The 13,628-nt window shown below is 38.0% G+C and overlaps 1 protein-coding gene across 1 annotated transcript in view; it reads right to left on the bottom strand.

Annotated features, from left to right (window-relative positions):
- Rigi (RNA sensor RIG-I) overlaps positions 1 to 13,628 on the bottom strand; it is a 45,162-nt gene that overhangs the window by 12,030 nt on the left and 19,504 nt on the right. Inside the window, exons 9-14 of the mRNA XM_047525631.1 lie at positions 12,884 to 13,046; positions 11,382 to 11,486; positions 8,246 to 8,403; positions 6,913 to 7,048; positions 5,519 to 5,667; positions 3,331 to 3,421 (exon numbers count right to left, since the gene is read on the bottom strand). Of these exons, the coding sequence (XP_047381587.1) occupies positions 3,331 to 3,421; positions 5,519 to 5,667; positions 6,913 to 7,048; positions 8,246 to 8,403; positions 11,382 to 11,486; positions 12,884 to 13,046 (802 nt within the window). The remainder of the gene's footprint in view (positions 1 to 3,330; positions 3,422 to 5,518; positions 5,668 to 6,912; positions 7,049 to 8,245; positions 8,404 to 11,381; positions 11,487 to 12,883; positions 13,047 to 13,628) is intronic.

Raw genomic sequence — 13,628 nt, 5'->3', positions numbered from 1 at the left:
TTCCTAGCCCCTCTTGCACTCTAGGGCCTATGACTAATTCTCACTAATGACATACAGGCAGAAGCAATACTCTTGCTATTTCTCCTCAACAGACTAGATTAGGTTATGGTAGAGGACTTGGACACCCCCTTGGATGATATGTAACAGCTACTGGGTTGAAATAAGCATTTAAACCATGTTGGGCCAAATTCTCCCTCTCAGATTCTGAAATTGGGATTTGGAGACAGGTGGTAAATTTGGAAGGTGTGGGGGAGCCCTGAGTGAAGAACCAGAAAGAGCAACTGTAAAGGAAAAAGAATAAAACAGATGTACAGGATCAGAGGACTTCCCAGTCTCATTTGCAAATGTCTATGAAGCCCAAGTGCACTTCCTATGCAGACTTGAGCATTCTTATAGCTGGCCCCCTTCTGCTCAGACTAGCTAAGTAGATTTCTATTAACTGGGGGGAAAGAAAGGACCCTAATCAAGATAGCCACATATTTCCATGATATCCTATAGCAGTATGATCTTGAAGGTTACATTTAAATTGTCTATATAGACTGAAATTAGAATGTGGTAATTGCCCAGTTCATGTGATCATGGCAACACCGAAAATAGAATTTACACACTTAAGTTCAAAGTTCATGGGTCCCAAAGACCCATCGACATTTAAGTTTTAGTTGAATCATCTTCTGATTTCCATTTATTGCTTCACAGAAAAGTCCCACCTCAGACAAGCAGAGGAAAGTAATATTACCTTCTTTACCTAGCTAGCAATGGGATCCAGTTTGTAGAAAGACCATTTTCCAGGTTGATGAATTATTTATAATTCCAAGTCATGAGAACTCATGTGCAATCAGTTTTATTTGTAGAAAGTCACTTAAAATCAATCTCTAATTATTTGGTTTTACTTTTGAATTTCTTCACCCAGATTAGTTTTTGTTAAAGATATATACATACCTTGCATTCCTTTTGAATCCATGGATTCTCAGTATAACTGAAACCAAACAAATGAACCAATACATGTGGCCCACTATGTAAGAGTTCTGTATGTGAATAAGAGCTCACATCTAACATATTTTAAACACTTGCCATGTGCCAGGCATTTCTAAACCAGCAGTTGGCAAACGTTTTCTGTGAAGGGCTAGATAATAAATATTTTAGGCTTTGTGGTTCGTGCTATCATGACTACTCCATACTGCCATTGTTCCACAAAAGCAGTCATAGACAATACATAAATGAGCATGACTGTGGTCCAACAAAAATTTTTATAGACACTTAATTTGAATTTCATAACTGCGTCATGTCATCAAATAGTCTTTTGATTTTTTTCAACCGTTTAAAAGTGTAAACATTATTTTTAGCTCAAGAGTGATTCAAAATCAGGCAGTAGGCTGTATTTTGCTATTCACATCAAGCCTATGAGCTCAGGAGTACTATTATTTTTCCATTTGACAGATGAAGAAAATGAGGCACAGAGGTTAGATAACCTGCTTCTTCACAAAACAGGAAATCAAATGGCAACCAAAATGGGAATTTGTAAAATATTCAGACTTAGCAAACTGAACTTATACTTATATACTTGAAGTTTTTTATAAAAGTTCACAATTTTTCTAGTTTAACTGTGTCAAGAAGAGCACAAACCAGAAAAAAAAATTAGTCAAAATCATCTTAACCATCTATCCAAAACATCTTAACCCACCTATCCATTCATCAAACATTTGTTCAGTAATCATGGATTATGATTCTCAGGAACAAAATGGTTACAGGTTAACTTTTATCCACAAGGAGCTTGCATTTTGTAGGAGGATATAAATAGGAAGCTGTGATTCAATGGGGTGAACAATGAAACAGAGAGAACTGGATGCTATGGGAATGCAGAAGAGGTCATCTCTGTTTTCAGAGGATGGGGATGGCTGCTTGGGAGTAGCACAATGCCTGGCACAGAGTGAGTTCTAAAGTACATGTTGGATATAAGAATATTTTCCGAGTGCCGACTCAAAAAAATTCATGCTGGAGTTATTTGTAGAGCACTTTGGATTCCACACTAAGGTGATGCTGTAATTCATTGGTAAGTCATAGTTTCAAAATCTGAACCTACTTTTTACAGTCATGAAGTTTAGAAATTACATATGGGGAAAGTATAAGGGCAATGGCTGAGGACCAAGACGGTGGGGATGGGGCGGGGCTGACTGCTACAAACAACATGCAGTCAGAAAAGCAGAGTGAGGGCCTGTCACTGTGAGTCATGAAATATTCTCTAGAGGGTACGCAGTGCAGCTGTGAGGAGGTCAGGATGAGAGCTGGCCACCTTGGACCCTCTCAGATGACAACAGAGGCAACCTTTCATCCTTTAACCTAGAGTGGTCAGATTTTAGGAGTGTCAGCTTCGACTGTTTTTATACTGTAATATACAGAATATACATAAAAGCTGCATGTTGACAGTTTACATAATAATAAAAGAATATTTATATTTTCAGTTAATCTTAAATTTGTTGATTGTTTGAGGAGAGGGATACATTAAACCAGTATTTAGAAAACAACTTTGGCTCTGTTGGCAGAACATATGAGAGGAAGCAACTGTCTATAAGCAGAGATAACTGTTCATGGTATCTGAGTACTGTGATAGTCTGATTCACCAACTGGGTGAGACTGAACTACAGGTCCCAGTTACTCATCTAGGTGCTACTGAGGAGGGATTTTGCAGATGTGATTAAAATCCACAATCAGTTGAATTTAAGTTAAAATAAAAGGTAGTTCATTCTAGGCGGGCCTGACCTATTAAGGTGAACTTTTTAAAGGGAACAGGATGGGAAGCAAAGGGCTTAAGCCCTCCCTGAATGCAGAGACTTCAAATAGTTCATGCTTGCAGGGTTCCAACCTGTTTCTGATCTTCCCTTCCTGTCTACCTGCCCTACAGATCTTGAACTTGCTTGCCAACCCAATTGTATAAGCCAGTTCCTTCTGTGACATTTTGTATGGCTCTAAGTTTTCATTCTATTTTTTATTTTTTATGATCACCTACAGAGACAGTGCCAATCCTATTTTTAAAAACCTACTATGTGACTCTATTTCAAAGCAGTAAAACACTTATTAAATCTTGAGTGTTTTCTTTAAAAAAGAAAGAGTATTGTTTTACAAAATACTCTAAGACAACAACAAAAAAAGAAATCTCTGTACTATGCAGAGGTATGTGTACACATAAAAATACACATTCACATACCATGTATATGTATAGTCTCCTACTGGTTTTGCTTCTCTGATTAAACCCTGATAGAAGCATTAGAATATATGTCTTATATATTTTATATAGATAGTACACTAAATCTAATTTACTACATATGTAAGTACCTGTATTCTGACTTGTTTTGCCACGACCAGTCAATATGCCAGGTTTTAGAAAGCTGAGTGCAGAATTTTCTTCGATCCATTTCTTTAAAGCCTAAAAATGAAAAGTATTCATTAGAAACTACTGTAAACTCTCTATATTAATTCAATATTGAAATATATATTTAAAGAAAAAACTTATACCAATGAATATCAGACTGATAAACCTTGAAATACATGCAATAGTTCACTCTAATGATATAGATTTTTGTGACCTATATGATTTAATTGTTAAGACATATTTTAGGCAAAAAAATTAAAGTTCAAAATAGTGGTTATGGAGAATTAATAAGTGAGTTCAGCAAAACTGCAGGACACAAAAATCAATATACACAAATCAATTGTACTTCTACATACTACCAACAATTAGAATTTGAAAAAACATTAAAAGTACCATTCATAATAACATCACAAAGAGCAATACCTAGGTAGAAGTCTAACAAAATACATGCAGGATCTCTATGTTGAAAATGACAAAACCTTGGTAAAACAAATAAAGAAAACACAGCATTAGCCTGAAAGGTAGTGCTCAAAAACCTCTACCTCCTATATCCAAATCCTGTGTAATTCTCTCACCTTGAGAGTGAACTTGACTTAATTTACTTCTAAGGAATACAACAGACATGATGAGATAATTCCAAAATGAATTTATTAAAAAACATGGTCCAAATTAGGCCCTCTTTCTATCTCTCTTAGGTCACTCACTCTAGGAAAGGCAGCTGCCATACTGAGGCAGCCTGTGGAGAAGCCCACATGAGTGACCATGGAGGCACTTCTTTAGAGCCTGCCGATAGCCATGGTAAGGGAGCTTGGAAGTTGGTCTTCCTCCTTGAGATGACTGATGTCATGGCCAACACCTTGACTGTAGCCTATGAGAGACCTTGAGCCAGGAAAGCTGCTTTTTCCAGAATCTTGATCCATGGATGTTATAAGATAATAAATGTTTGTTATTCCCTAACATTAAGTTTTGGACTAATTTGTTACTTAGTAACATGCAAATAATGTACAAGTCCTATATAAATGAAGATATATATTATGGTCATGGACTAGAAGACTCAGTATTGTTAAGATGCCATTTTCCCCCCATTTTATCTATAGAGTCAATGTAATTCTGAATGAAATCCCAGCAGGCATTTTCATAGATGTGGACAGTCTAATTCTAAAATGCATATGGAAAGGCAAAAGATTATGGCTGAAACAACTTAGAAAAAAATTAGAAGACATACACTACTCCTTTTCAAGACATCATAAGGCTACAGTAATCAAGACAGTGTGGAATGAAAATGGGTGGATATACAGATCAAAGGAACAGAGCAAAGAACCCAGAAACAGATCCAAACAAATACAGATAACTGATTTTTTTTTTAAAGTTACAAAGGTAATTCAATGGAGAAAGAAATCTCATCAACAGACATTGCTGAACAATTGGACGTCCATATTCAAAAAGAAAAAGAAAGCATCTGAATCCATGCTTCAAACCATATATAAGAATTCAAAATGGATTATAGACTCAAATATAAAATGTAAAACTATAAAACATCTAAATGATAACAGAGAAAATATGTGGGACCTTAAATAAACAAAGAATTCCTAGAGATGCCATAGGCAAAATAATCTTTTCAATCTGCAAAAGTTATTGTTAAGAAAATTGGGTTGTAGGAGGAGTGGGGGAGAATAAGCCAGAAGAAAATCTTTTCAAATTACACATCTCACAGAGAACTTTTTGTGACAATATTAAAAAGAACATTTAAAAGCTAATAAGATGATAAATGACCCAATTTTAAAACAGGTCAAAAAAAAAAAAAAAAAAAACTGAACAGCTCCTCCCAAAAAGTTAATAAGCATATAAAGAATGTTTAACCATCTTAGTCATAAACGAAATGCAAATCAAAATTCTTCTGAGATACCATTACACATCCATAGAATGGCTAGATTTTAATTTTTTGTGGGCATGAAGTTTTTAATCCACAGGTATCAGGATTTATAATCTAGGGTGATTAAGACAGTGAGGTATTCATATAAGAATAAACAAACAAAATCAGAATAGAGAACCCAGAAACAGACTCACACACTTGAGCAGTAAAGCAAAGGTAGTCTTTGCAATAAATGGTACTGGGCCAATTTGTCATTCACAAGAAAAAGGAAGGCTTACATCCACAAGTGCTCTGGTTTTCACGAAAAGAATGGTTCTGGTCTCTGGATTTAAGTGGTACTCCTCTTGTAAAATGAGGTAGAGGTCGTTGAGTTTAGGGTTCTCGTTGCTGGGATCTCGGCAGACACTTTCTAGTTCCTCCAGCTTTTCTGCAAATGGGCAATACTTTACAAAAGGCTTCAAAATTCTTAAAATTTAGAACACAGCATAATCTTTAGTTCTCTCAATCTTTGACCAAAATTTTCTGAGTAGCAACTACCAATATCAGTTGGTACAATGTTTTAGGAAGGTAATTTGGCAATATCTATCAAAACAGAAAACTTTTGATACAGTAATTCTATATCTAGGAATTTGAGACACAGTTATATTTAGAAAATTATGGAAGATATCTCCAAGGATGATCACAGTACTTTTATTTAGAAAACAACCTAAATTGCCCAACAAGTGGGAAACAGTTGGATAGATTAAGGGGGCTATACATGTTAGTTGTTAAAATTAATACAGGATTAAAACATGTAAATTATGTATATGCTGAAAGGGAATGATTTCAAAGATATTTTAGGTTAAAAAATCAAAATACAAGACAGTGTATTCAGTACCATGAGATGTGTGTGTGTGTGTGTATGAGTGTGTGTGTGTGTGTGTGTGTGTGTGTTGTATGAAACACTGGTGTGCTAGAGCCAGATCATACCAGACTGATAGTTAATTGTTAAATTTTTGAGACTTGCATGAGCTGGTTTTCAATACAATCATTATTAAAATTTATATAACTGGTATAAATTTACAACTCAATGACATATTAAAAAAGGAGGTAATAAATAACCCACACTCCTTTTTTCTTAATTATTTTATTACTTTTTACTATTAACTATGCTCTTGAATTATTTATACCTATTGTGTCTGTACGGTAGGCATACTATAGAATGGTGTGCTACTATTCATCCTCCTCATTTAGAGGCATATATAAATTATAGTCTTTAAATATCATTAGAATACTTATTTTCATTCTTTAAACCTTTAAAAAAATTACTAAAAGTTGAACAAAAAAAATGTTATCTATCCACTCTATGAGAATTGGGCTTTGCAAATTCTGTTTTTTCTTTCTTCCAAATAAGTACCAGTTTAAGCAACAGAATATCTCCATAGGTATGAGCTTTCACTGAAGTTGGTCGTACTGTTTTGTTTTCTTGGCAGTGCTAGGGACTGAACCATTGCCTCACACATGCTAGACAAGCACTCTACCACTGAGCTACAGACCCATAATATCTTCTTAAACCTAGTACTACTTCCTGAGCACCAGCAAACTTATGTATACTAAATAAATATCATATCTGTACATTGCCACTCCGAGCCACCAGACTCCAGTAGCTTCCTCCTTGGAATACACCCCTCACCTTCAAACCTCCGAGTAAGATCTTGCTCAGTCTCATCAAATCCTGCAGTTCGGACATTGTTGAAGAAGTCTTTCAAGTAATCCAGAGCATCTTTCATTTGTGCGTCCTCACTGATAATGAGGGCATCATTATATTTCTGTTTAAAATAAAAACTGAGTTTTAATATATTTCCAACATCTAACACATTCGCCATGCTCAAATTCAATTAACGGCCCTTAACAAGGAATTTGTTTTAAGAAAAATTTTCTGGAGTCTATTTCAATTGGGTTTTTTAAATGAATGTTCCCTAATGGTTCTATAATCAAACCTTTGAGCCAAATACCATTTTTAAAAAATTTCAAGTAGCTAGAAACATTAATTAATTAGAATCACTTTGAATTTTAGAATTCTTAGAGAAAGAGGGAGAAACTCATGAAAAATGCATATCACAAAAAGGAATTAACAAAAGCACATCAAGTTCTACATTAACCTACATCATAATTCAAATATTTAACTTAATTTCTGAAGAAACCACTCAATCATAAATACACCTTTCAAAATAATATTACTGACCACCTACACCAATTCAATTAAGATAATTAAAATTTTACAAACACATGCTAATTGAATGCATTTTAAAATATTTTCAGTGGCCTAATAAGCAGAGGTGATGGTTATTACTGTTGTTCATCAGCTTCTGGGTCAGCCAGAGACCCTGGATTTCTGGGCACGGAGTTTTACCGGACGTAAGAAAACACAAGCTTCAGGCATGGCGATGGGACTCATTTAGTAGGCTTTAAAGATGGCTGCTACCGTCACATATCAAGAACAATGCCCTCTCCTTATCATTCAATTTTTCCCAACCACGTCGACCATGGGACTCCTGAAGCCATGGCCATGTTTCAGTCCTGTTGCCTCCACTGTTATCATTTCAGAAAACAAAGATGATGCTGAATGCAACTTTTTAAAGTTTGCTTCAAATGAACTTTCTTTTCTCTTTTCTTTCTTTTTTATTTTTTGTTCTAGGAATTGAACCCAGGGGCACTTAACCACTGAGCCACGTCCCCAGCCCTTTTTATATTTTATTTAGAGACAGAGTCTCACTAGATAGCTTAGGATCTCACTAAGTTGCTGAGGCTAATCTGAAATTTACAATCCTCCTGCCTCGGCCTCCTGAGTCCCTGAGATTACAGGGGTGCATCATGGCACCTGGCTCTGAACTTTCCTTTCAAATCAAAGGCTCCTAAATGAGCTCTTGGGAATAGGATGAGATGTTAATGGTCTCTCAGCTACCATGGAGCAGCTCCTAAGGGGTGCTGTGACTAAGATATGCCTTTCTCAAGAAGTAACATACCCGCAAGTATGAAGTATACAGAAACAGTGCTTTGCAGAGTCTGCTCTCTTTCTCTTTGTCTGGCAGTCGAAACACCATGCCGGCTTTATGAACTCCAACAATGCGTTGTTCATACTTCTGTGTTCCAAATTCCCCGTTTTGAGTTTGAAATAAGTTTCCTGGGGGAGGAAAAAAAGCTTTTCACTGTACCATATGGTCAATCACTTAAGGATCTAGCCTGCCTCATGCTCTAATTTTCTTTCTTACTATCTTTAAACAGGTCATGCCTCTGCAACAGTCTAAGCTTTAAGCAGTGTGTTTCTGTGTATATGTAGTTATTTTCTGAGTACCTAACTATGTACCAAGAATTACAGTGCCTTACATTCATAATTTCACTTAATTTTCACAAACTCATGAGGTAGAGATTGTACTTTGCTGTTGTTTACAGGAAGTTCAGAAAAGCTAAGTAATTTACCAAAGTCACACAGCACAAGTTGGGAGGGCCAGGATTCAAACCCAGAATGTCTGATGCCCAAATTCTACTGGTTATGACAATTAAAAGGATCACAGAGATAAAACAATGGACTTGGGAGGTGGGAGGGGGACTTTGCCTTTAAAAATAAGCAGTGAGTAAAAATAACAAGTCTCAAGAGCTTCACCAGAGGATATATAAAAGCAGCAGACTCAGGACTCAACATTGCCTTGCTTTGCTGCAAGCTTAGACCATCTGATCTCCAGAGCAGCAGTCACTGGGCCAAAGAGAACAGGAGCTCAAGAGATACTTGGCATGGACGCATCTGTATGCATGCATCTCCTAAGCTAAGCCTCAATTTCTTGGTTCAAAAACTGTCTGCCATGGTCCAGGTTCCATATAGGGCTAAGGACAAGAAGATGAGGCAGAAAAAGCACGACCTGTTTTCAAATGGCTTGGTCTTACTCTCGTATCAGTTTTCTGGGGCTCCTCTGGACAAGCACAGTACACTCAAATTGCCCTCATCCAGCCATTTTTAGTGAGAGGATCAAAGGAGGCTGCCCTGACATGTAGCATGCTTCTTTCCCAGCCCAAGTGACAAACAAGGCAGCCAGCAAGAAACTAGACAAACCAAGTATTCACTGAATTGGGTAGGTGTGAAAACGACTTAAGCAATTTGGAAATGACCAATTGAAAGGATCTGGATGGGCAAAAGGGTGGAGGCCATGGACCAGAGTTTAGAGGAATGAGAAAGTAGATACTCATGTGACTGCATCCCATCTTTCCCTCTCTCTGCCACTTCACCATATCATCTTGTTCCTAGATGATAAGACAACCTCCAAACTGGTCTCACTACCTCTTCCCTTATTTCCTCAATCCATCCCCCACCCAAGAAGCTAAAGGGAGTTTCCAAAATTTCAGGCGAGAAAGAAACTGTGCTACCGAACTGCATAAAAGCCTCTAATGGATTCCTCAGGCCAAACTCCTACCCTGGTGCTGGGGTTTAAGTGTCTTTCAAAGGTTCATGTCTTGAAAGATGAGTCGCAGTGTGGCCATGTTAGGTCACGAGGGCACTGCCCTTAGAAGGAACTAAGGTGGTTCTTGTGAGAAGGTGTTACAAAGAACAAGCCCCTCCCTGGCTCCACTCTGGCTTCCTTCTGGAGATGTGATCTCATCCTCTCACACATGCGCCTGCCCCAATGCCATCCATCCTGAGACCTTCACCAGAGCCTGTGCCGTTCTGTTTAGGCTTTCAGCCTCCAAAACAGTGAGCTAAAAAGCTTCTTTTCTTGATGAGTTATCCAGTCACAGGTATCTCATTATAGTAATTAAAAACAGACTAGTACCCCCAGTCACAAGGGTGAACAGGTTCTCTGTTATCTGGTCTTGACATACTTCTAATTGTCACCTCGAGCCACTCCACTTCCCTTCTTTCATTTTATAGGACTAGTGGAATTCCCCACACTTTCTCTAATCTGCTGACCTTTGCAGATTAAGTTCCCTTTGCCTGAAACATAGCTTATGACCAGCACCCAGACAACCCCAGAAGCTTTACTACTTAATTTTGGCTTTACCATTAGATTGGAAAGGCCATGAGGACAGAGGCTACGCCTCAGGATTCATGCTGTATTCCCCAGCACATTACTCGGCTCCGAAAGAATGAATGAACGTGTTCAAGCAACTGCTAAATCCAAGAAGGAATTGTAAAGATAAATGGACCCAGATTGTCCAGGTAGAGGCATTAGAGTTTAACCATTAGGTTTTAAGCAGAATATGAACTTAACTTTGGTATGTCAAGAAGACTAAACAATGAAGGAACATTAAATGGAACAGAGAGTGGAAGTGGGAAAACTGACCATAAGGCTTTTAGAATAGGTCCTAAATTAAACTTGGAAAGAAAAGGAAAGATGAAAGCAAAAAGCTTCTAACATTCATTGTGAACTTTCTTTCTTTTATGCCTGCTGTCCTTTCAACCTCACTTGCTTCTCTCCTTGGCATGGCTGACTTCCTCAAGAATTTTCTCAGTCATTAGATCCTCTGGAAAGCCCTTCCTAGTCCAGGACAAAGCTCCTAGGTACTGCCACGCTGCCCACTGTGAGACTTCTCTGCCCCATGGAAACTATTTGCATCAGATTCCCATTATTTGACTCTGAATTCCCTGAGGGCAAGGACTTTGTCTTCAATCTCAATATTTCCATTACCTAGTCCAGTGCCTGGAACAATAAATATTTCATGAATGGAAGAATGAATAAAAAGTGGAAGGATAGAACTTGGTTACTCCATGAGGAAGTTTCAAAAGAAAAAAAAAATCAAAGATCACCTCTAGGTTTGAATCTGAGCCAGCAGGAGAATGGTGGTTTCAATTCATATAAATAGGGAAGTCAGGATGGAAAGCTAATTTGGAAGGTCAAGAAAGTGATGAACTGATTTAAATGTGTTATTTTTCAGGTGCATGTGTCCAGATGAATTTACATGAGACTTAGAAAGAAAAACAGGCAAGGGAGAATAATGGAGGACTTTAATTAGGCTCCTGAATAACCTATAATCAAGAAAGTCCATATCTGGATAAGGTGTTGACACTGAATGAAAGAGAAAGCAAAAAGACATTAGTGAACACTATATAGCTATTCCAATTGAGGGGGCACAATATATGAGACTTATCTCACCAAGAGTTAGAGAACTCACCAAATTCTGCACAGATGTTCCTTGCCAGACATTCTATGTCCCTCATCAGCTGAGATACGATGCATTTAAATTTGTTAGTAGTCCGTGATTCCACTTTCCTGGAAACTAGAACCATAAAAGGCAAGTAAGTATTTTTTAGGGAAGGACAGATCATAGTTCAATGTAGGTATCTCCAAAACTTTCTCTGCCTTTTTACTTCCTCTGGAAAATTAGAGGTTCCAAGTTCACTGGCAGATAGTCTCAGTAGTACATAAGTGTTCAAAAAACCTGCAATGGTTTCCTATTAGCTATCACACTGACTCTGACATTTGTCCTTCATGGTCCAGCTTCTCATTCAGGTGCCCTGTTACCTCTCTCTGACAAGCCAAAGCCCTCCATTCTGCAAGTGCCACACTCGAACCCTATATCTGTGCTTTGCTCTTCTCCTTTCCCACCCGACCCCCAAGAACATCCACACTGATGCTACATTTCATTGTTGTTTTCTTTCAGCAGAATCTTATTAATTGCCTATCATGGTGTGTTACGTTCTGGTGATAGAGAGATGAAAGAACACACCCATTCTCCATAGAGGGCTGCATTCTTAGCAGAGTTCTGTCACCTAAGTATGAGCAAGGTATCATCTAATTCTTTGTGGAGAGGCAGTGTTGTAGAATAAATATGGGAAGGAAGAAAGAAGCAAGGGTAGTCATGGGAAAAGGACAGCATGGGCGAAAGCTCAGAGAGAGAAAGCTCATGGCACATGCGAGGAGCCCAGAGAAATGCAACATGGTAAGGTTTATGGGATTTGGGAAGAGAGGAGGATCCAAAGGCTGGAGGGACCAGATTAAAGAGAAATTCATATGTAATGTTAAAAAGCTGGGTACCTTCTCTCCATTCCTTACAGGTCACTCTCCATGAAGAACCTACCCATACTCCCATTGCATGTGCATCTGTTCTGCCTTATTGAGTCCTGCGCTGCTCAGAGTCAGGGTAGAGTCATGTATCTCCTGAACCTCTCTTGCCCTTGCAGGATTAGTATAACAAGAAATTCAATAAACATTTGCTAGTCAATCTTATTTTAAAGATAATATTCTGATCTTTTGAGGGTAGAGAGGATGAATTCAGATAATTTCAATTACCTTTATCAGAAACATATTTAAACAGTGATGACCACACCGTACCTGCCACCGGCATGGGGCACAGGGAAGGACTAGACCCAGCCTATGGCTTTCTTCCTGCTTAGATTTTCTCATTACCTCTTTCACATTGCTAGTACCTTTATCTGGGTTTTATGGAGCCAAAGTAGAAATTTTTGCTCCTTATAGACCACTTCTAAGGTTCATCCATTGCAAGGGAAGAGAACTCAGGGAGAAAGACTAGAAATGTATGTGACTATTTCCCAAGTTTGGGGTTAAATATTTTCTCCTAGACAGATCAAGTGTCAAAAGTTTAGTGTCCATGTAAATGGCTCTGAACCAGGGAGTATTAAAATCCCAAAGAGCTTGTTCCTGGATCCCACTTACTTTTCTGGGGCTTATAAACAACTTGCTCCAGTTCCTCCAAGTTGTCTCTGACTGTTGCTATCACTGTTGCATCGAGAGCAGCACACAGTTTGCAGATGTAAGACATGGCTTCATTTGTGGTTTTGGCATCCCCAACGCCAACTGAGGCTGTCAGCCCAACAACCTGTAAGACCATAAGAACATTAGCTTTATTCCCTGGTATTTTCTATGAAATTACAAACAAAAAGATCCCATTCAGCAAAGCACTAAATGAATAGAGGAGTCGCAACTCATCAGCTAAATCCTAAGCAGCATAGAAACTGAGACGGAGAAAACTTTCAAGGCAGGGATTCTCTTTTCTTTTCCCTTGTGTCCCCTATGATGTGGAGAACATCATACTGAAAAGGAAAAGGACTGAAATCAGACACACATCCATTCCAATCTCAGCTGTTACACTGACTGTGTGTCCTTGGACAAGTACCTGCAGCTCTCTGTAAAGTTGAGAAATCACAGCTATTTACAAAGGTAGCTGTGTAGATTCAGTAAGATAACTCCCTCCCACAGCCATGCAATAATTATTGAATAACTGACTAACCAGCAAGAAATGTGACTAATATCAAAGTTTTTCTAGAAGAATAGGCTATTCAGAAAGGTGATACACATGGAAGGGTTCGAGTTTGGGTCTGTGAGCACCATACTAAATTTCTTTTAACCTGCACTCCCCCAAATGGATAATTATTAGGGCTGTTGAACTTTATATAATGTG

The sequence above is a fragment of the Sciurus carolinensis genome, chromosome 14 (assembly GCF_902686445.1).
Source record: "Sciurus carolinensis chromosome 14, mSciCar1.2, whole genome shotgun sequence".
NCBI classification, from domain to species: domain Eukaryota; kingdom Metazoa; phylum Chordata; class Mammalia; order Rodentia; family Sciuridae; genus Sciurus; species Sciurus carolinensis.
The sequence above is the reverse complement of the archived record's forward strand: the minus strand, read 5'-3'. Positions and strand labels throughout refer to the sequence as shown.